General features: G+C 36.5%; 1 protein-coding gene across 1 annotated transcript in view; it reads right to left on the bottom strand.

Annotated features, from left to right (window-relative positions):
• reep3b (receptor accessory protein 3b) overlaps window positions 1–18,185 on the bottom strand; it is a 29,755-nt gene extending 11,570 nt beyond the window's left edge. The window contains exons 1-4 of the mRNA XM_073828257.1: window positions 17,916–18,185; window positions 8,581–8,653; window positions 801–877; window positions 391–511 (exon numbers count right to left, since the gene is read on the bottom strand). Of these exons, the coding sequence (XP_073684358.1) occupies window positions 391–511; window positions 801–877; window positions 8,581–8,653; window positions 17,916–17,947 (303 nt within the window). The 5' untranslated portion in view covers window positions 17,948–18,185. The remainder of the gene's footprint in view (window positions 1–390; window positions 512–800; window positions 878–8,580; window positions 8,654–17,915) is intronic.
• Window positions 18,186–22,024: the final 3,839 nt, after the last annotated feature.

Here is a 22,024-nt window from a genome sequence, read left to right as displayed (position 1 = left end):
AATAATTTAATAAGTCTTCATTTGTTTGTTTTTTTATTTGTTTTTTATAAATATCGCAATAAATACAGTATCGTGGACTTCAAATCGAGATATTATCGTATCGTAAAATTTTGATATTGTTACATCCCTATAAAATATGCAAATTATAGTATTGCAAATGAGTAAAGGAACTAGATCAATATCTCTCAACTGGTGGTCTGTTCTTATAAGGTTGCAGAACAGCGGGGAAAAACAAACAATGCCAAATGCAAATACTAAAGAGGAGGAGAACAAGCCCTCTACATGTTTTATTGTTGACAAAGTCTGTGCAACCAATGCATAAATTCATGGTGAAAGATAGAATAGGTGCACCAATGCTTTGCAAAACCAGTGTATGAAGTGTAGATTTACCCTTTCTTTGGAGGACAGCAGAGGATGAAGTGCTTTTCTGTAGATGACACTAGCTCCTCTTGTGTAGGGAGACAGAAGCCAGATCACAAATGCAATCTTGATCTCGTAATAGAGGGGAAACCTTCAGATCAGAGGGGAGAAAGAGCGATATGAGGACCCACGTTACATCTGATTAATCAGCTAACATAATTACACTCATTAAAGCTGTATTCCAACAAATTAATTTGTGCTACTCTAAATTAAAACAGCAACTTCGTTTCATTAAACCCTGATTGCTTCCCCGCATTCCTTGGTCTAGGGAAACAACAAGAACTTAAATGAAACGGCTTGCTTCTTTAGCCTGACATGAATCACTTGTAATCAGGTAAATGCGTCGCTGATGTGAAGGAAGACTTGAGTGTCAGACTCACCAGGCTATGGTTAGATCTGTGACAGTCTCCACTACTGTAAACAGGGAAAAAACAATCCAGTACATCATCCATCGCACCTAAAAAAATAAAAATAAAAATATTATATATATCATGGCTAATAACTCTTTAGCTCTATAGGCACTTCTACATACTTCAAGAACCAAGGCTAATGAATAAGTAGGCAGAAACTGTTGCACATTATGAGGGAGTGATGATCAACTGTTTAGTTGAGGTATAAGAATAAGAAATGTCTCTAATGGTTGGACAGCAATTAAAACAAACAAACAAAAAAAATTAGAAGATAACAATACACTGCACAGATACAGTTGAAGTCAAAAAAGTTTACATACACCTCGCAGAATCCTTAAAATGTTAATTATTTTACCAAAATAAGAGAGATCGTACAAAATGCATGTTGTTGTTTTTTTTTTATTTAGAACTGACCTGAATAGGATATTTCACATAAGACGTAGACATAATAGCTACATTTATAAAAATGATCCTGTTCAAAAGTTTACATACACCTGATTCTCAATACTGTGTTGTTACCTGAATGATCCACAGCTGGGTTTTTTTTTTGTTTGTTTAGTGATAGTTGTTCATGAGTCCCTGTTTGTCCTGAATAGTGATGCGCGGGTCAGTGTATACACAACCCGAACCCGACCAATGTTTTCAACTAACCCGCCCGCAATTCATTTTGTCAAAAGAAATGTTCTTGATTACAAGAAAACTACAGATTGTTCTTGTTGTGATTTATTTAGTCTTTCCTTTATACAGATTTAAATAGTTTCATTTTCGAAGTACTCTAAATTATGTCAGTGATTCTCCGATGTTAAATATGATCAAGAATTACTTTATTTCGATCTACAGTGTAATAAGAGTTAAGAAAAAGATTAGCCTATAGCCCTAAATATATATAGACTACAAGCTAATTCCTTTTTTCTTAACTTTTAACTTCTTCTAAAAATTATCATGAATATTAAATCAACTTAATAGGCTAGGTTTACGAATTTTCTTATATAAACATAACGAATGCACTTCAAAATGAAGTTTTCATATATAAATTCAGGAATCACGAATATGACAAAATAATATTATTTTATATTTGTATAGCTATAATAGTTGTATCAAATGAATAAGGAAATTATAGTGATTTGAATTTATTAAGTAATGAATAAATTCGTTCGTTTCGCTCTCTGGAAATGTAAAGAAAAAATACAGTTTTTACTTGGAATTCGCTTTTAATCTCTGGTTAATCATATACATGAGATAATTTATATATTATTGCTTGAATAAACGTTTAAAAATAGTGCTAGAAATTTTATAATTAAGCAAATTAAACAGGCCTAGGCATTTGAAAAGACATGTGAAATGAGTCTAATAATTCCAAAAAGAAAGAGAAGCATTGGACATAATCAAAATATTCGAGAGATTTATCAGGAATACCATTTTCTTAACAATTAAGATGCTGCATGTGTTTATCCAGTCTAATGTGCGTCTCTCCCCCGACTTTCCCAACAAAAATCCCACCCCCTCTCAGAAAACACAAAGCTGACATTACTGAGTAATATGCGTTTAAAAGTAGCCTATCAAATTGGCACAATGGCATTGCTCAGTTCAACTTGCTGGGAAATCAGGCATTTTGTCCCGCGCCAGCATTTATTCAACAGTTAATAACGCTCAACATTCAAAAGGTAAATATTATTCAGCCAATAAAGTGTAGGTCTATGTATTTCATAGAAAATTGCGTCTAGTACTATATAAATTACAAAGGTTTAATTGGCATCTTTATTTCAAACGACCCGACCGACCACGACCCGAATATCATTAAAAATATTTTTGGATGACTCGTAACAGCAGGTGACTGCGGGCACCTGCTCATTTTGGATCAACCCATGGCGCATCACTGGTCCTGAACAGTTAAACTGCCTGCTAGAGATGCGCGGATGGGCTCAATCGTCACCCGAATCCGCAGCTTCAAATAAATGATCCGCCCACCACCCACCCGCACCTATATTTTTCTCTGCTTTAGATAACCGCACCCGATCGTCATATAACACTTATTGTAATTCTTAGTTTTGCATGATGATATGATAAATGGATGGTTCATTTTTAACAGCAGATTGATCAGCTGATCTGCACATCGCTGCACACTTGTATACGTTTAATCACTCACGATTTTAAGCCAAATCCACGCAGAAAAGAATAACGTTAACTGATATCTGGATGCGACTCTCCGCAATCTCTGACAAAATTGTTCGGGTTTTCTCTGTATTAGAGCCGTTCTGAACTTACTATTTGAACGCATGCTTGGACTGAAGTTTACAGGGGTTCACCAGTTTAAGAAATGTCTGATCGTAAAAATCTGCTTCTTTTCATTTTTAAGGTATTGTTTTCATTATAATCTACTGATTCAAATAAGTAATCAATAATAATTGTATTATTATACAATTGCGCGCCTATAGCCTGATATGCTCTCGCGTATGAATGAACAGGCAGCATCTGGGGACAGAGCGGGCACAGGCGCATTAGGCAAATCGTCTAAAAAATTTGAAAAGAAGCCGGCGCCACGGTCCTGACCACATCACTGTTTTTAGGGAATATTTCAATCTATTAACATGCGACTGAATTAGCTATTCATGTGTTGGACTGTCATGATTTTGGCTAATGCAGGACTCTACTGAATGATGCGCATCAGAGAAGTGGGTAAACGCAAAGCCGATCACTGCATTACCGTGCTCAATAGCATTAGCACAGGCATAACTCCCTTCAAACTTTATAGGGAATGTCACCGTTTCTGTCACCAAAAACTTCTCGAACAGGCAAACACACACACACAAATGAAATCGTCTGCCTGATGAAAAACTTATTTAAAACACGTTAAAGTTTTAGAAAATGTAGTCAATATTTGCATCATTATTGATTTATCTCATCCACCCGCGACCCACCCGCAAATAATCAGAATGCATTTTTTTATTACCCGACCCACCCGACCTGCGGATTATCCGCAGCGCCCGCAGATATAACCGCCATCCGCGCATCACTACTGCCTGCTGTTCTTTAGAAAAATCTTTCAGGTCCCTCAAATTCTTTGGTTTTTCGGCATTTTTGTGTATTTGAAACCTTTCCAACAATGACTGTATGATTTTGAGATGAAAAAGATTTCATCTTTTAACACTGAGGACAACTGAGAGACTAAAGTGATGCATTAAGAGCCAGGGGTGTAAAGTTTTGAACAAAATTAAGGTGTACATTTTCTTCTTTCTTTCCATTTAGTTCTACTTTTTAGAAGCTACAGAAGATACTTGCATGTTTCCCAGAAGACAAAATAGGTTACATACACCCTAATCTTCAAATTTAAAAAGCTCCACCTGTAACAGTTCCTCAGTTGTCCTCAGTGTGCAAAGATGGATCTCAAAATGATAGTCATTGTTGGAGAGGGTTTAAATACACAAAAATGCTGATTAAGCAAAGAATTTCCTGTTCAGTAGAGACAACGCCTAATCTTTCTGCACAGAGTGGCTCGCTAACACAAATCCAAGTGCACCTCTTTTCCGAGGAGGAGACGGAAACACAGTCGAGTGTAACAAAAAATCATTATGACCGTGACATTAATTTCCATCGCGGCTCTCTGTGTGTGTCTCTCTGCAGCAAGACCTGTTTGGTATGCTCTACCTCTCCTCTGCTCTCAACCACAGCGAGCTTTCAGCCAGCTTCTTAGCATTTCAATTTCAAACGCCCGTGCAGACAGTCATGTGATCCCCAGCCTTGAGCTGCAGCTCTCGGAGGTATTAGGTGATATTTTCAGCCTCACTGAACAAAGTCAAATGAATCCATGCAGAGGCAGCATTACCAGCCTGACAGGAGGCGTCAGATTTAATTGGTGTCCTCCCAATGAACCTTCAGCGGTCTGAGAAAGATCAATGCGTTGCATCAGCCGCAGGAAAGCTGCCGCTCCGTGACAAACCATCAATTGAAATCCACCAGCGGTGATCTTTTCTCGTAGCGTGGAGCGCTTTGGTTGCTGACTGCATCGATACTAGAAATCTAATCAGATGTAGAATCCTTCCTCACATAATCCTCCAGACAACCCTATTTATTACAAGTCTGCAATTACCTGGCTTCAATTAGAGAAGTATGTGAGATGTAAGCAGAATTTCCACCGCTTTGTTCTATCTCGTTTAAAGAACTGATTTGAAGGCGATTCAAGAATAGGCCGGCGCCCAAGACAAGCATGCCTTTCCTGTTCGGTGCTGCATGTTGATAAGCAGTTGTGTAGCCTGGATTTCCAACGAGGAAAAAAAAACCTTTGAAGTATCCTGATTGTGAATGAACGTATTCCTTTCCTGCTCCACGTGTGTACTGTGGAGAGGTTTCTTTGTTCAACGTTTAAAGACATATGAGCTGACCCACTCTGTTTATCTAGCAAACAGGAGTTGTAGGCATTGTACAGAATTGCTCCGAGTGGAAAAACCACAGTGCGGTTTCTAAGAGCATATAGTCTATGCTAGTAAACACAGGCTTTGTCAAGCTGCCTTTAAACTTTATTTTAAGTCCAATGTAAACCAGCAACTCCAGTCCACTGGCCCTATAAAAAGGCCTGCAACACAAAGCATCATTTGTCCAGTTCTATTTTGAAAATGGTTTGAAAGAGGTTTCTCAATTACCCGTCTGCACTCAAAGGCAAACGCAGAAATGGTTATGACATGTTTTTTAAAAAGCAGCTTTTGTGGTCGATTTAGCTTTCTTCTTTTTTCCAAGGGTTTGCTCTGACTTTCCACTCAAACATTCAACATTCTAGCGAAGCACATAAACATCCGTGATGTTGGGCTGCCAGTGTCCGTGCTCCTGAGCTCTCTCTGCTGCAGTTCTCTACAGGTCAAATATATCATTGGTTTGACAATAAGGCTGGTATGACAACTGGTTTCAGAGCACCCTTCACAGGAGCTTGACTGACAGGTTATCTGACCAATCATAATGCTGAATCTTTTGCTGAATATTTGTTTTACTCCAAAATCGATATTAATTCATATAAATTGGCAACCAGCGGCTTTGTTGTTTTATTTCAGCCGATTTCTTTTCCAGACTTGCAAACTGCAATAGAATAGATACAGTCTGTCACACAAAAAAAAGTACACCCCTCACATTTCAGCAACTTTTTTAGTATATCTTCTCAAGGGACAATACTATAGAAATTAAACTTGCATATATTTTAGAGTAGTCAATGTGCAGCTTGTATAGCAGTATAGTTTTTTTGTCCCCTGAAAATTACTCAACATACAGACATTAGCAACAAAAGTGATGCTACCTCCACCATGCTTGACTGTAGGCAAGATACAATTTTCTTGGTACTCCTCACCAGGGCATCGCCACACTTGCTAGACATCATCTGAGTCAAACAAGTTTATCTTATAGTTTTATCAGACCAGAGGACATGGGTACAATAATTCATGCTCTTGGACAGGTTGTCTTCAGCAAACTGTTTGCAGACTTTCTTGTGAGCCAGCTTCAGATGAGGCTTCTTTTTGGGACGACGCCTATGCAAACCGACTTGCTGCAGTGTGTGGCATACGGTCTGAGCACTTTTCTCAACTTCGTTGATCGACCCTTGCAAGGCCTGTTCCGAATGGAACCCATCTTGGAAAACCTCTGTATGACCCTTACCACTGTAGTGTAACTCGGTTTCAGGGTGTTAGTGAACCTCTAATAACCATCTTTGTGAAGAGCAACAATTCTAATTCTCAAATCCTCTGAGAGTTCTTTACCATGAGATGCCATGTTGAACATCCAGTGGTCAGTATGAGAGAATAGTACTTAAAAGCACCTAATTTTAACTGCTCTAATACAAGATACACAACGTGGAATAGTCCTGTCAAGCAGATAAAAACATAAACATGATGAATAGGACATGTGGCTTTGCATAATTAAACAACATACTGCTATTATCATTTAAGGTGTACTCACTTTTGTTGCCAGCCATTTTGACAATAACGGCTGTATGTTGAGTTATTTTCAGAGGACAGTAAATCTATACTGCTATACAAGCTGCGCATTGACTACTCTAAAATTTCTATAGCATTGTCCCTTGAGAAGATATACTAAAATGGTTGGTGAAATGTGAGGGGTGTACTCACTTTTGTGAGATACTGTATAACGAACATTTTGGAGTACTTTGAAAGTTGAAGTTCAAAAGAAGCCATCTTGTAATTCACAGTGGAAAAATGTTAATTTGACATTGACAGAATTTCCTTGTGAAACCCATGTTTTTTAACGGTGGTTTTTAGTATATTATAAAGATAAAAGTTTTAGATTTTAGTACTTTGGTATAACATATGATTTAGTTTGTTCATGTTTTTATTTTTAAAAAAAAGTTTTTTTTTTTTTTTTAAATCCATAAAACCTAAAATGTTGCTACCCTTTTTACAGTAAGGTTCTGGCAAACACAGCTGCTGGTTTTTAACAAAAATAGATTTATTTTTTGTTGTTTTTTTACAACATGTCATGTCATACTCAACATGCTTGCCCACTAAACACTCCTTTGAGCAAACATTTCTTAGAATATCCTTGCTCTGTTCCCAGTGTCTAAATCTGAAATGTTTTTCATAGTATTTTATTACATTCCAACAGATAAAGAGTTTCATCAGGAACCACTTTCTAAGTAAATGTTTATGCTCAGAAAATCATTACTGTTGATGCCCTGTGTATATTGATTTATTGATATATTTACATGTACTTACTGACCACAATTAATGTAAAACAAACAGAACACCTTTGTGTTAGAAAATTGGTGTAGAAAATGTATTTATTTTTGACTATTTCATATTGAAAATTGGGATTTGGTTGTAGAAATTTCCAAAATACTGTGATGAATGACACAAAACAGTTCTGTTTAGGAGAGGTAGTGCTGGTGTAGCTTCTACAAGTTAAGAAGATGGGAATGCATTTCACAGTAGATGTAACTCAATTCACTGCAATGCAGTACTGATACAAACAGACTCTAAGATTACTAGGGTACTGAAATACCATCAGTACAACCACTAAGGAAACCTAAAATTAGCTGTCTAAAGCAGACAAAGACATGACAGCCAAGTAAGAGGAATGTTTAAAGGGATAGTTTATCCAAAAATAAAACTTATAAATAAAAGCACACTATATTTTGATTTTAAAACTAAAACCATTCTAACCATTTCACAATAACAAAGGGAACGTTGACAAGATTATGGTTTGGCCTCAATGGGGCAAAACCACATTCTGCATATTTTTCCTCATTATTTCCTGCTTTGCAGGTTCACCACAATGTTGCTTAAAGGTGTCGCTGACTATAAATGACACTGATTCCGGCTGGACCTGAAATAGCATTACAGCATAACACCTGCATTGATCTTTCTCCTGAGGATGTAGGATGGGCTCTCACAGGGCAAGTCCTTTAAAACAGTAAGTGCAGAGAGAACGTGACACCTGATCCAGATATACAAGCCAACGCACACTCCCTCCCAACATGCCTGAACATGCACAGAAACAATAATCTGCTGGGCTGTTCACGTCTCATTTAAAGGAGTGCTGTGACTTAGCAGTTAAAAATCTGGGCAAGTAACCCAAAAGTTGTAGAAGTGTTGATTAATGATAACAACTGAGCCCCTCAGCAGGACACTTAGCCTCAGGTTATTTGAGAGTGGACTGAGCCTGTAACAATTAAACTGCAATCTGGTTTAGAAAATTAAATGCCTGCTAAATGAAAAACAACCAAAAGAAATGCACACGTATGTGAATGTTTACTTACGTATTCTTTGACGTTTTTGGTTTTCACTGCTTTGTATGAGTAGTATGCTGGGTACAGGTTTCCAAAAACCAGCCTGTGTAAAGAAAAAGAGGGTAAAATAAATAAATAAAGGGAACACAACTGTAACTCTCTCGGTATTCTTCAAAAGCAGGACGATTAATGGGCTTGGATACTCCCATCTGTGTGTCTAGCGCTATTAAAAGCCACTCACTTCCGCAGTCTGATTGTGTTTACAAGGTAAACAATGATTTCCTTTTTCTTCCGTTCCGAAAGAAAAATAAAGAACACAGAGGGGACAAAAATGCAGGAGACACCTAATGTAAAACATGCCCTAATAGAGTCCATGTGGACTGCAGTCCATATAGAGAGCAGGGGTGTTAAGAGAACTAGCGCTTGCTGTTTTTGGTTCAGAAGTCCAAACTTGTACTACACAATATTAAGGACAGAAATTTATCTTCATGTTATTTTATAAAACAAATTCACGAAGCATTCAAATTCATCAACTGTTTGATTACCAACAATGCTCAAAATATCTTCTTCTGTGCTTAACAGAAGAAAATAAAAACTCACAGGTTTGGAAAAAGTGGAGGGTGAGTAAACAATGACAGAATTTAATTTTGGAGGAACCACCCTTTTAAATATTTTAACAGGTCTGTATACAGAAACTTTGAGCAATGACCTAACTTTGGAAAATTATCCAGTATAATTGGATATAATATAAACACAGGCTGAACGTGGAAAAGAGATCACACTGATTTGTTCACGTCAGTGAATCATTAAAGGAGTAGTTCACTTCCAGAACAAAAATTCACGGATAATTTAGTCACCCCCTTGTCATCCAAGATGTTCATGTCTTTCTTTCTTTAGTCGTAAAGAAATGATGTTTTTTGAGGAATTTTCTCCATATAGTGGACTTTTATGGTGCCCAAGAGTTTGAACTTTCAAAATGCAGTTCAAATGCAGCTTCAAAGGGCTCTAAACAATCCCAACCAAGGAAGAAGGGTCTTATCTAGGGAGGTCTTATGTATCGTTTTTGAAGATGGAGGAGAAAATGAGATGGGAGTTTTTTGACATACCCTTACTGTCTTGAACTGTCTTGAGCGCACAGAATACACATGCGCATCGCAGAGCTAGACAAGATGAGCATTTGTGTTTAAAAAGTGTAGAAATCATACATTTAAGAAAATAACCAATCGTTTCACTAGATAAGACCCCTCTTCCTCGGCTGGGATAAATTAGAGCCTTTTGAAGCGGCATTTAACCTGCAGTTTCGGAAGTTTAAACTCGTGGGCACCATAGAAGTCCATTATATGGAGAAAATTCCTGAAATGTTTTCCTCAAAAAACATAAATTCTTTACAACTGAAGAAAGAAGGACATGAACATCTTGGATGACAAGGGGGGTGAGTAAATTAGCTGTAATCCTTTAAAGTCCCCAAATTGGAAGGTTTTTTTTGGCTTTTAGTATGAATATTTTAGCCTGAAGCTAGTGTGTTTCAAAATAATGCCAAAATTTGCATTCACAAGATATAAGCATTCAAAACGTACAGTTTCTAGCTTCCACCAATATGGATCAACGATTTGATGACATCACCCTGCACTTCAGCTGCTCATCATACTTCCCGTCCAATCAAATGTTCTCTAGAATCCGAAACATCCTGCCTTTCTACACAACAAAAACAGGTTTAGCTGCACAGAATTAGTATTTTCTGTATGATGAATGGCATGTAGAGCACTATATAGGGGATAGAGATTGATTCAGAAAAGGTAAATATATTTTCCATTGAGACAAAAGAAATCTGGTTTCATGCTGTCACACAAACGGCTGCAGAGCGCACACACTCTGCTCTGGTCCAGAGAAATGATAATAAAATGTATCTGACCCATTTGAATTCTACACAGAATGCTACATTCTGTGCCTGTCTTCCTATTTCAGTTAAAATTACGTCAACACATAGACTAACCCTGGATGTTTCAAAGCCCTTCAGTGGACCTTTAAGATATTTAATTCCACCCTATGAGCAACTGACCTGAGACTAGCCAATAAACTGGCAGATGGGCCCAGTGCCAACCCTTCACGTGTAGCCTGTGGCTCTCACACGAGCCCCATTTATTATGTTCCGCTAGACTAAATTTGTTAGGAAACTAGCAGAAGATACTAGAACCGACTGATGATAGTGAACTACCACTTCCACTGGCACAGAGCAATTAGAAGTGCCATACACAAAACAAATCCCTTTCTCATCTGGACCCACACAAGTAAGTTCAGGAGGATAAACACAGCAAAAGCAGGGCGACACAAAGATGTGGAGCTAAATTTTTGCCCCAAAGTGCCTGTGGCCGAGACAGCATGTGATAACAGACAAAAGCTTCTGCTAGCATTCGTTTCGACATGCCACGCAGACTTTTCCGAGGTTTCACAGGCAGGAACCAGCCTTGATGTTTACCAGATGATAATGCTGCTCTCTGAAACCAGTGTTTCACTTTCACAGCAAGGTTGTGCTTTGAAAAATGGCATTTCCCCCGAGGGCTAAAAGAGTCATTCAAAGTAGCTTTTTGGCGAACTGTCTCAGGTTGAAACGTTACCTCTGCACTTGGATGATTTAGAGGTACGATGTCTCTGCAGGCAGACAGACAGGCTTCTTGACTCAGCAGTGCAGCTAAATTTGGGGACAGTTTGTACCATTTCCTCTGCCAATTATAGACAGTGTGTGACCCAGAAATCCTGCCTACTCCAATATCAGCCTGAAAACTTGGCTCTGGTACAGCTTTGAAGAAACCAAGTCTACTAAGACAGCAACAAATCTGTATTTTCTTTCTATTTCTTCGACTATGGCCATTTGTGTGGACAGGCTTCTGTTATTTTTCTTTACTCAGCACCAGTCTATAGGTTTAAAACAGGGCTGCAACATCTAATCGATAAGGAAAATACATGTGCACACTATGCCTGGAAAACATCTATATTATGTTTGTATTTTACACCCGGATTAATCTATTAAAAAAAAAAAAAACGGTTAATCAATTATCCAATAATAATTAGTTTTAACACTCAATGGAAAAAAGGGCGCTTATGAGCCATTGAATACACAACAATTCTAAGATGTGTGCAATGGATGTGCACGGCACACATGTTCACAAAGTTCTCCCTGTTGCATGGTCCTCATCCAAAGATCCACCTTGGCAGCAGTTTATTTTCCTGTTGCCATAGAAACAGCAGAGGCACCAGGCTGTAACAATGGTGTTCGGCTCCACACATCTCTCAACCCTTCCCCCCTCCGCTCTCCCTCGAGCACTGTAATTTACAGATCTGTTACTCGCATTCATGCGGCTCTGTGTGCCTAATAACTAGTATTTTTCTTTCATTGGACGATTGTTAATCAGCGTCAAACGAGGAAATTCACCTACATCGGTGCTCAGTAATTTACAAAGAGCTGGCTAGACTGACTGTAGACAGTGGTGGACAACAGTTTTCCCACAATTCAGTTCTAGTCTGTGGACACAAAGAAACCTGAAATAAACAGACAGCGATTCTCTGTGTTCTAAACAAGCCGTATATTTCCAGCGGCAAGTCATTTATCTTTCCACTGAAAGAGAAAAGGCCATGTGACGTCACAATCAGCCAATCAGAACTCTGTGGAGTGGAATTTAGGTTACACTTTATTTTCAAGTGTCCTTTTTACAATGTAATTATACATTTAAGTACTGAATAATATTATTTAACTACATGCACTTATTATATAGTTAGGGTTAGGATTAAGGTTTGGTTTAGAGTTTCTTGCATGTAATTATGTATAATTAATTGTTATTATAATAGCAAGTAGATGTAATGTGTAACAAGGACACTTTAAAATGAATGAAATATCACTGTAGTTGACAGAAATCAAAAGACTGAAAAATTGGGGGAATAACTCAAACTTTCACTTTGATGACAACTTTCACTTCAATGAATCTCCCAAGTCTGAATTTAAACTATTTGTCATTACTTCCTGTTTTTGGTTTGTTTAAAAGTATTTGGTCCATGTTGCATTCATATTTCATTCAAGCCACAACAGAGTTTGTTTGAAAGCGGACCGAGACAAATCTTTCTAGTGGTCTTGGTCCAATTTTTTGGTGCGCACCAGGGTTCGGATGGCAGCATTCACAATTACTGAAATAAACCGCACATATTTTTTTATGTTTTTGGAAGTGATAAAAAAAAAAAAAATTAAACATGAGTAAAAATGTTTTTTCATTACTGTTAATTTAGGTTTAATCTGTAAAGCTTACGTGAAACTTAAAACTCCACTACCATACATTTACTGTCAATTTCTGGAAGCTACATGTTTTTTTTTTTAACACTTGTTTTTTACATTTAGTCACGAGGGATAAAACTAATAATGAAAGTGCTTCTGAAACAAATTAAAGTAACTAAATTCTCAAATAAATACATTACTATCACAAAAAAATGCATGCCAAACATAATAAAACTAGACTAAAATAGCTAATAAAAATGAGAACATAAAAAATATTTAAACTGGTGAAATTTGCCTGGTTAGGGCATGGCATTAGTCTGAGCACTTAAGGACTTTACACAGTTATCATATATTAAATTTATAGCTTTATAAATGAAATAACAGTCCTTTATCAGTTTAAAATAGTCTACAGTCACTTTTACTCTCAACCAAGCAAAACATGTCGTTTGGTGTTATCACCAACACGCCAACAGCTCTGCACATCTTTAGATATCAGTCATGTAAGTTATTGCTGACTCATCTGTCATTCAGTTTACATGCAAACCCAATGCATTTCTCAGAACAGACTATAGTAACATGTCCCATGCTATGAATAATTAAGTATGCAGGACAGAATATATAAAAACAATAATCTCTCTCAAATACAAGTCTTTACCAATATGGAAAAAAAGCTGATCTAGAATCTTTTGTCAGACTTATTTTATATATAATATGAAAATGTCTATTTTTTTTAATTTTACAAAGGTCAATCATTCACATTTGATTACTTTAATTTGACATTTTTATTTTATTTGAAAAAAAAAAAAAAAAAAAACAGGTTGCAAACTAAAAGAAAAGACTAATAATTGAAAAACTAATATGTCTTGACAATATGTATCGCTTGAGTTAAAAACAAAAGAACATTAAAAGTACTGCTAGCATTATAAAAATATTAAAGTTGATGTAAACATAATAATACTAATTCATTATTAACGTGCCAAGCTATTGCTTGGTAACCATTAACTAAACTCTGCTTTGTGTTGTGCCTAACAAACACCCCCTAATAACAGGTTCGGGACACAACCCGCTCTACCGGTTAAAAGGTTTCTATCGTTGCAGGGTATATACTGTCAACCCGCCCAGCCCTAACAGTGTGCAATAAAGCCATAAACTCCGCTGAACTTGTTGGTTCAGCAATCAGTTCGCTGGAAGGCTTTGATTCTCCTCACTGTCTGCCTTTGGCCTCTCCTCCCTCAACAGAACCTGCAAGGCCCCTATGAAACACAAATAAATGTGCTGCACATCAGTCTTTCATTGTTTTCGCAACAAGGAGTTGGTCTTCCTCCAGTGGGCCCCTGAAGGAAACGGGACCTGCACTGAGTGGTCTTGAAAGTATTTTTGTGAAGCGGGGTATCGCTCTCAGGGTGTGCAGCTGAAAAAATAAAACCATCAGACGGGCCTTGACACTCAGGTTTAGGTCAACTTTGAGTTTCCTGCTAAGGAACGGAAAGGCAGTGCTCATTCTGATGATGCTGTGGATTGGTTATTACTTGGAGCCAGATGCTGGGAACCTTCAAAACCACATATGGTTCAGCTCTCAAAAGCCTGACAAGGTGCACAGCCATTAGGCCTTTCGAACTGTTTTGTATTCCAACAAATTTTGAAAAGAAAATGCAAAAGATGTAGCCTCCGCAGTTTGCATACTGTAATGGAATAAAACTTGTTCTGGTCTATTAATTTGATTTGACAAGGACGTTTTAAGAGGGTTAATATTTAACAACTAAGTCTGCTTTGGATTAATTTATAACTATCTTCACCGGTGGAGCAAAAAATAAAATGTTATACAATTTTTGAAAATTGGCTGTATTGTTAGAAATGTCAGTCATTTTATATTGTTGATACTGTTTATCTATTTTAAGGTGTTTAAAATGTATATTAGGCTACATTTGGTTATTGCTGTGGTATTAAAATGAGTGAAATTAAATAGCCAAACATACATTGTATAGGTCAAAAATATAGTTTTTTTATTAATGCCAAAAACCATTAAGATATAAAGTAAAAATCATGTTTCATTAATATAATTTGAAACTTTCCTACTGTAAATATATCAAAACTTAATTTTTGATTAGTAATATGCATTGCTAAGAACTTTATTTGGACAACTTTAAAAGCGATTTTCTCAATATTTAGTTTTTTTGCACCCTTAGATTCCAGATTTTCAAAGCTCTATCTCGGCCAAATATTGTCATAACCTAACAACGCATACAGCAATAGAAAGCTTTTTCATTCAGCTTTCAGATGTATAAATCTCAATTTCAAATAATTGACCATTATGACTGGTTTTCTTGTCCAGCGTCACATATTTAAAAAAAATAAATAAATATCTATCTACATTTTGGTGTCATAACCTAATTTATGAGAACAAATTGGAAACAATTACCTATTATATTTCACTAATTTATCAGCTACTTTTTTGTGGTGTGGCCACTGAAAATGTTGGAAGAGTAAGTAAAAATCTGAACTACTGGCCTGACTGGGTTAGCAGAAAATAATTCTTAGCGTTAAGCCCTGTTACCCTGTTATTACATCTTCATAAAATCATCAAAAGCAACTAAACTTAGCAATCAGAAACACAGCCCTGTAGTTGATACATAAACACCACCATTATCCCAAAGAAAAAAAATGAGGACAAACCTGTTCTCAGAGACTAGCTTATAAACCTAACAAAGTTGACAGACATTTCTATATTTTATCCTCAGTGTTAACATGTGCCTGCTTTTAACATTATACTGCTTGCTTGATAGCTTTAGGTCATTCTATACATACACAGTGCTTTAAATATTCAAGCCAAAGCTGGAAAAAAAACATCCACGCAGCATATGTGGTCTTGATTTCTCATTATCTTGCCATAAACTTACAGTTATTGTCCTATATTTGAACTTCAACATCGTACATGTTGTAAAATCCTAACCGCAGAATTATAACCCTAAACTAGCAAGGTGGACGGTAATTGGTACTTTGGACTATGTCTCTTCTTAACTCCTTGCCAGTGACTGTTGAACGCTGTATGGGGACCACGTTGCAAAATGTGTCTTGCCCACAAAATAAACCAAAATGATACTCTTCCTGCTGTTTGCAAATGAGCTACCAAACAAGGACAAACACATCATCAATCATTTAAATCTTTCCAACCCTAAAGGCAAATGTGCTCTATTTGTAGAAGAGATCAACTGATTGAGGTTTGATACGGATTATATTTTATTAATATCATTACTTAATCTCGTTTCATTTCTACTTATGACACAACAGTCTGAATATGATGGTGCACTTACGTCACAATTTGGTCAGTTACCCGGATACACAGCCATACCGGCGACAATAACATGGATTGCAAGGTTAATGTACTACTGAATATATTGTTCTGCTAATTTATGCGGTCTAAACCACAGAAAGAAAGTGTAGGAAGCTGCTAAATCATATAGAGAAGGACTTATTAAGCAGGAAAGGCCACAATATTTTGATAAACTATAGTTAACAGGTGGTAAAGACATGTACGATTAGTATTAATTAAGATATTAGCCTAATATTTCACCTACCAGATCGGAAATGACACGATCAAACATGAATGTTTTCAAGATTCTTGCTCTGGAAATCCTGGTTTTAGTTTGGCCAACCACAAATGCCTTTGTTCCTCAGACAGCTTCTGCACTCATCTCCTTTATTTGTTATAACTTGTGGCTGTCTACAGTACTCCAAGCTTTGCTAATTATTGCTGCTGAAAATGGTCAATTATTGTCACGTTTTGGAATGTATACTAATCGGTCCAGACCGGGAAAAGCATTTGGAGTACTATAGACTGTCAAAAGCTATAACCAATCAAGAAAAGTGCAATAAGTGTATGAGGAACAAAAGGCGTTTGTGGTTGGCCAAAATGAAACCAAGATTTCCAAAGCAAGAATCTTGAAAACATTTGTTTGTTTGTGTCATTTCCAGTCAGGTAGGTGAAATATTAGGGTAATTTCTTAATTAATGCTGCTCATATTTATCTTTATCACTTGTTAACTATAGTTAGTCTTAATATTGCACCCTTTCCTGTTTGTTTGGTTTAGCAGCATTGTTTACATTTAGTGCTGCCAATAAGGCCAATTGATGATGTGTCATGAAAACACTCTGTAATAATTATTATTAATATAAAATGTGATTATTCATGATTATTATTATTCATGTCAGCATGAAAAAACTCAAATCTGAATTGGTGCAAATATTAATTATGGTTTTATTTCTGCTTTTGATTTTCATATACAATAACAATTAATTACACAATATTTATTATTACTTAATGATGATGACTATCACTTGTGTCATTATACGTGTGCAAAACTCAAACTAAATGGGTGCAACTGTATTGTACACTGGTTTAGCCTTCAACTAACTATTATGTTTAAAAAGCTAGAATAAATAAAATATGCGCAAACATTATATAACAAGTTACCTAAACTACAAACACTGTTGTTTCCTGTTGAACAGCATTGTTGGGTCTCAATTTAATTTTGATTAGGAAGTGATAGACAAAGAGCTAAAAAACTAAAGTTAAAAGTTAAAACTGTAAATACGTAGGTTTACAGAGATACAAACATTATATCAAGAGACAAACATTCTTTTTGACTCCCTGAGGGGAAATCTTTCTTTTTGTATGTCTCTCCCTGTTCCATACGTAGTAAGTTCAGAGAGATGAGTCAGAACCTTATGACAGCTCCACCTAATCCAAAAGCCCCAACAAAACCTTTGTACAAGGAGTCAACACAAAAATATCTAATTAACACGTCCACTGCCGTATTAATAATTTCACTACTGACAGAAAAGCCTCTGACACAGCAATTGTTATGGCACACATGGTTCTTATCTTTCAAATAACATGGATTCGTCCCAAACGTCGTGTTTAAAAACAGTAAAGCGCTTTGATTAAACAATCTGAGCAAATGTGGGATTTAGAAGAGCATAAATCTAACGTTACTTTTACTATCTTAAATGTCTAGTCTTCGGTATATTGATGCTAATAGGCTAACTAGTAACTAAAATAAAGAAAACAAACTACGTTTATAAAAGAAATGAGGATTAAACTTACACGACAGATCTTGATATCATCCAGGACACCATATTTTCCTCAGGATTGAGCCGAGCAGAGAGAGATGCTAGCTAAGCTAACCTTACTTCAACTTCAGTGTTCAACTTCAGACGAGGACAAACATCAACGGTCTCCTGAGAGCCTCCGCTCGCTCATTACTCAGTATTACACACAAACATCGCGTATAAAACTACCTATGGAGTTAATTTGAGTTAAAATGATGGCACTCTTGTTGTGCCCATCTTCTTCGTGCTCTCGCCCCAACCGATGCCGTTTCTGTAAAAGGTGTGCTTGCACGTTGACGTCAGAAATAATTTGAGTCAAAAGCCCGCTTTTCCTGTTATGTGATTGGCTAATGTGATTTATTTACATGAAACTCGGGCGTTGATTGGCTAGATAGAATGTTTGTTACGTGACGTCGTATCGACGACGCAAACAACACATTCTCAACGCATTCGATGCTGATTCGTTGAGAGCAACTGAGAAGAGATACAGACCAATCAAACATTAAAACGTTGAAAATAACAACTCATAATCGATGTTTTTGTGGAGGTTGTGTTGCAAAAACAAACTGAGGGAATGTTTTGTCGGTCTTAGCTTTTAAACACGTAAATTGAAGACAATTTTTTTTCTGAAATATTGTTTCTACTATTATTTCTTTCATCATATTTTATAAATATAGATAGACAGGAAATGTTCAAAAGCCTGTCTAGGTTTATTAACACAGCAGAGGGATGAAGAACATAAAAACAAACGGATAGAACTAGCTAACTAATTTACATTTAGTAGGCTGTCTTTAAAAACAATATTAAATACCTCCTTATGGATTACTTCCTCCTTATGCTTTCCTTAGATTTTTTGTCTTGTTTCCAGCCAAGATTTCAAAAAAATCTTAAAGGGGTCATCGGGTGCCAAACTAAATTTTACATGTTGTTTGAACAACATTAATGTATGTGGTAGTTTGTGTACGCAACCACCCTACAATGATAAAAATCCACCCAGTGGTATTAATCTTTAAAAGTAATATCCCCTTTTTAAAATCAGTTCATTCTTAGCTTCTTGTCGTTGTGACAAAACACATTTGATTGACATTAGCGTTTTACCTTAGCCCCGCCCTCACCGAGCTGAAACAGTCCGAATATAATTGTCATTGTGTGACTCAGGTGCAGAGGAAGACTCTAATTGAGTGATTGAGGTGTTCTGTTGTTGGATGTAATAATGAACATAGCAGTAGTCATTTACTACTGACATCTGAGCCGCTGAAGACGCAGATGTTTACTGTTACTTTCCTTTTTAAATGGAAAGCGCCAATCCCGATCTACATATGCATCTATCTTCATGCGAATTGTTCCTGATGCAGCTTCACCCACAGCAGAAGTGAGTATGAGGGGTTTTTATGCATCTTTGCAAATGGCCTTTCTTAATAATGTGCTAGTTGGCAAGTTTCACCGACAAACGTGGCTAAATGCTAAAGTAAACATAATCCCAGAGAGGGGCGGGGCGAGCAGAGTTTGGTGGCATTTAAAGGAACCGTATGTAGGATTGTGGCCAAAACTGGTACTGCAATCACATTCAAAATACTGTAGAATGGTGTTTCCCCTCCCGCTCCCCCCTGACTCGAGGTTGCCAGCTAAGCTGCAGGAGTAGGCTGCAATAAGGAGCTTCCAACGGCAAGTGACACACAGTAATTTGTTTTTCTTCTGTTAATTATGTTTATGCTTCACAAGAGATGTTTTGCGAAGTAATTATGTATCGCAAAAATTTACAGATGGCGATTAGCCAAATATTTCGCAAAGATGTACTGTAATACCACATTTCAGTCGGAACATAGGTTGTTTTCCAACCCTGCTAGTGGTGCGATATAAAGCTTTTTATGAACGCATTTAGCTCGGCCGACCGCGGAAAATCCACTGAGTACTGAAGCAAAATTAGCCAAACATAGATGAATCTTACCTGTTCAGGAAAAAATTACCAACGAAAGCATCTGTCTTCAAATTCTTCTCCGTTTTCAGCCGTCTCCATCTTTCAAAGGCATATCCTATACCAATCCTTGTTTTATTTCGGACTTTGTCACGACGTATTTCGGTTTCAAAACGAGGTCTTTTTCGTTTCGTAACGTTATACATGTTTAATCCGACACGTTAGTATAGCCGCAGCTGTAACAGAGCTGGCAACCCGTCTCACGAAACTCTACTGACTTCGTGATTGGTAGATAGCTGGAGGGTGGAGCCTCAGACCAAAACACAAAACGACAACAATAACATCAGTTGTGGGCTGCAACTCTCACTTTTAAATGACAATATCCTGGCCAGACCACTGTTGTCAGTGATATAAGTATTTGAAATGAACATGATTTCTTAATGTCTAGTGACATTTCAGGGCCATTTTATGATTAACTGACATAAATTTCTTACATATGGTTCCTTTAAAGGGCCCATGTCTTAAAATGAGCTGAAATTTTGCAGAGCTGATTTTGACAAGATAAAAGGGTGTGTTTTTTTTACAATACTATTGAGAATTTTTAACCAAAGTATATTAGAGACTTTTCATTAAGACCCTAAAGAATCATATGAACAAGTTAAAATAAAACAAGTTAAAATTAACTGAGCTTTTGCTTAGAACAGGCAAAATAATCTGCCAATGGGGTAAGCAAAAAAATCTTATTTCAGACAGAAAACAAGATTATTTTTCTTACCCCATGTTTCAAGCAAAAACACACTTCATTTTGACTGGTTTTTTTTTCTTCTGAAAACGAGACAATTATTTTTACTCGTCTAGAAAATCCTTCTCGATTTAAGAATTTTTAGATATTTTGGCTGGAAACAAGCCAAAAAATCTAAGTAAGTAAAGCATTTTTGCAGTGTAGAGTTTGATTCTTAAAATGTGATCTGAGTTCAAAGTGACACATTTGAACCTCGGACCAAAGCTTTTTGAACAAGGATTATGATACAGCTGCTAAATGTGACCCACAAAACATAAGGATCAATTTCTTTTAAATTGATGTATGGTTTGTTAGGATATGACAATATTTGATACAGTTGATACAACTATTTGAAAATATGAAATCTGAGGGTACAAAAAAAATCTAAATATTGAGAAAATCACCTTTAAAGCTGTCCAAATGAACTTCCTAGCAATGCATATCACTAATTAAAAATTAAGTTTTGATGTATTTACAGTAGGAAATTTACAAATAATTTTCAACATGATCTTTACTTTAGAAAAATTGATAATTTTGACCCATACAATGTATTGTTGGCATTTGCTATAAATATAGGCTACCTGTGCTACTTATGACTGGTTTTGTGGTCTAGGGAGACAACATTTTCTTTATAGACTTTGGTAAGCAAATGCAAATTATTCTTGAATCACAGTTGTAAGAAACCATAATTTCCCCTTTTTATATTTCCCTGTTTCATATTAAGCAATACATGCACTATTATTACAACAATATATCTGTTGTGATACATGATAGCAATCTCTCTTTGTCTCTATGTCAGAGGAAGGATGGTGGTTATGCTTTCTAACTGATTGAAATAGTACATCAAGCATAGCCATCTTGGATAGTGGAACACATCCGGCAACAGATGACATCTGTGAATTGTGGTCTCTCTAGATAATCTTGTTGAAACTCATGAATATTCCTATAAGAGAGCTATTCTGTGTCTTGCAGCTTCATGTAATTAAACATCTGAGGTGTTAAGCATCTAATTTTTTCTTTGTGTATTAAGTACATATTGGGGTGATATAATGGCACTTGGCAGAAGGTAATTATTTCTTCTAACTATATTTTCTTTCATCTGTAATATGTTTAATGTTTCTGTTACAGTGAAGCTCTATTACACAATAAATTCAACTCAGTCATAGTACATATTGTAATTACATATTACATACACGCTGCATGTGAAGAAAGAGAAAAATTAATTACATTTGTGTGCATTTTGTGGTATTGTCTCCACTGCTGCTTTTAATCACTGATGTTGAAAAAGCTGTAAACTGGAATCATGCCATGTTGCATTCGACATTTCAGTCAGGCACAGATTAGCGGTCCTGCTTCAGTGTGTCTGCAGGACCAACAATCTCAGCGGCACTCTATGATTTGTGATTCT

This window comes from Garra rufa, chromosome 22, assembly GCF_049309525.1.
Source record: "Garra rufa chromosome 22, GarRuf1.0, whole genome shotgun sequence".
Classification (NCBI taxonomy): Eukaryota; Metazoa; Chordata; class Actinopteri; order Cypriniformes; family Cyprinidae; genus Garra; species Garra rufa.
This window is presented reverse-complemented; position numbering and strand designations above follow the sequence as displayed.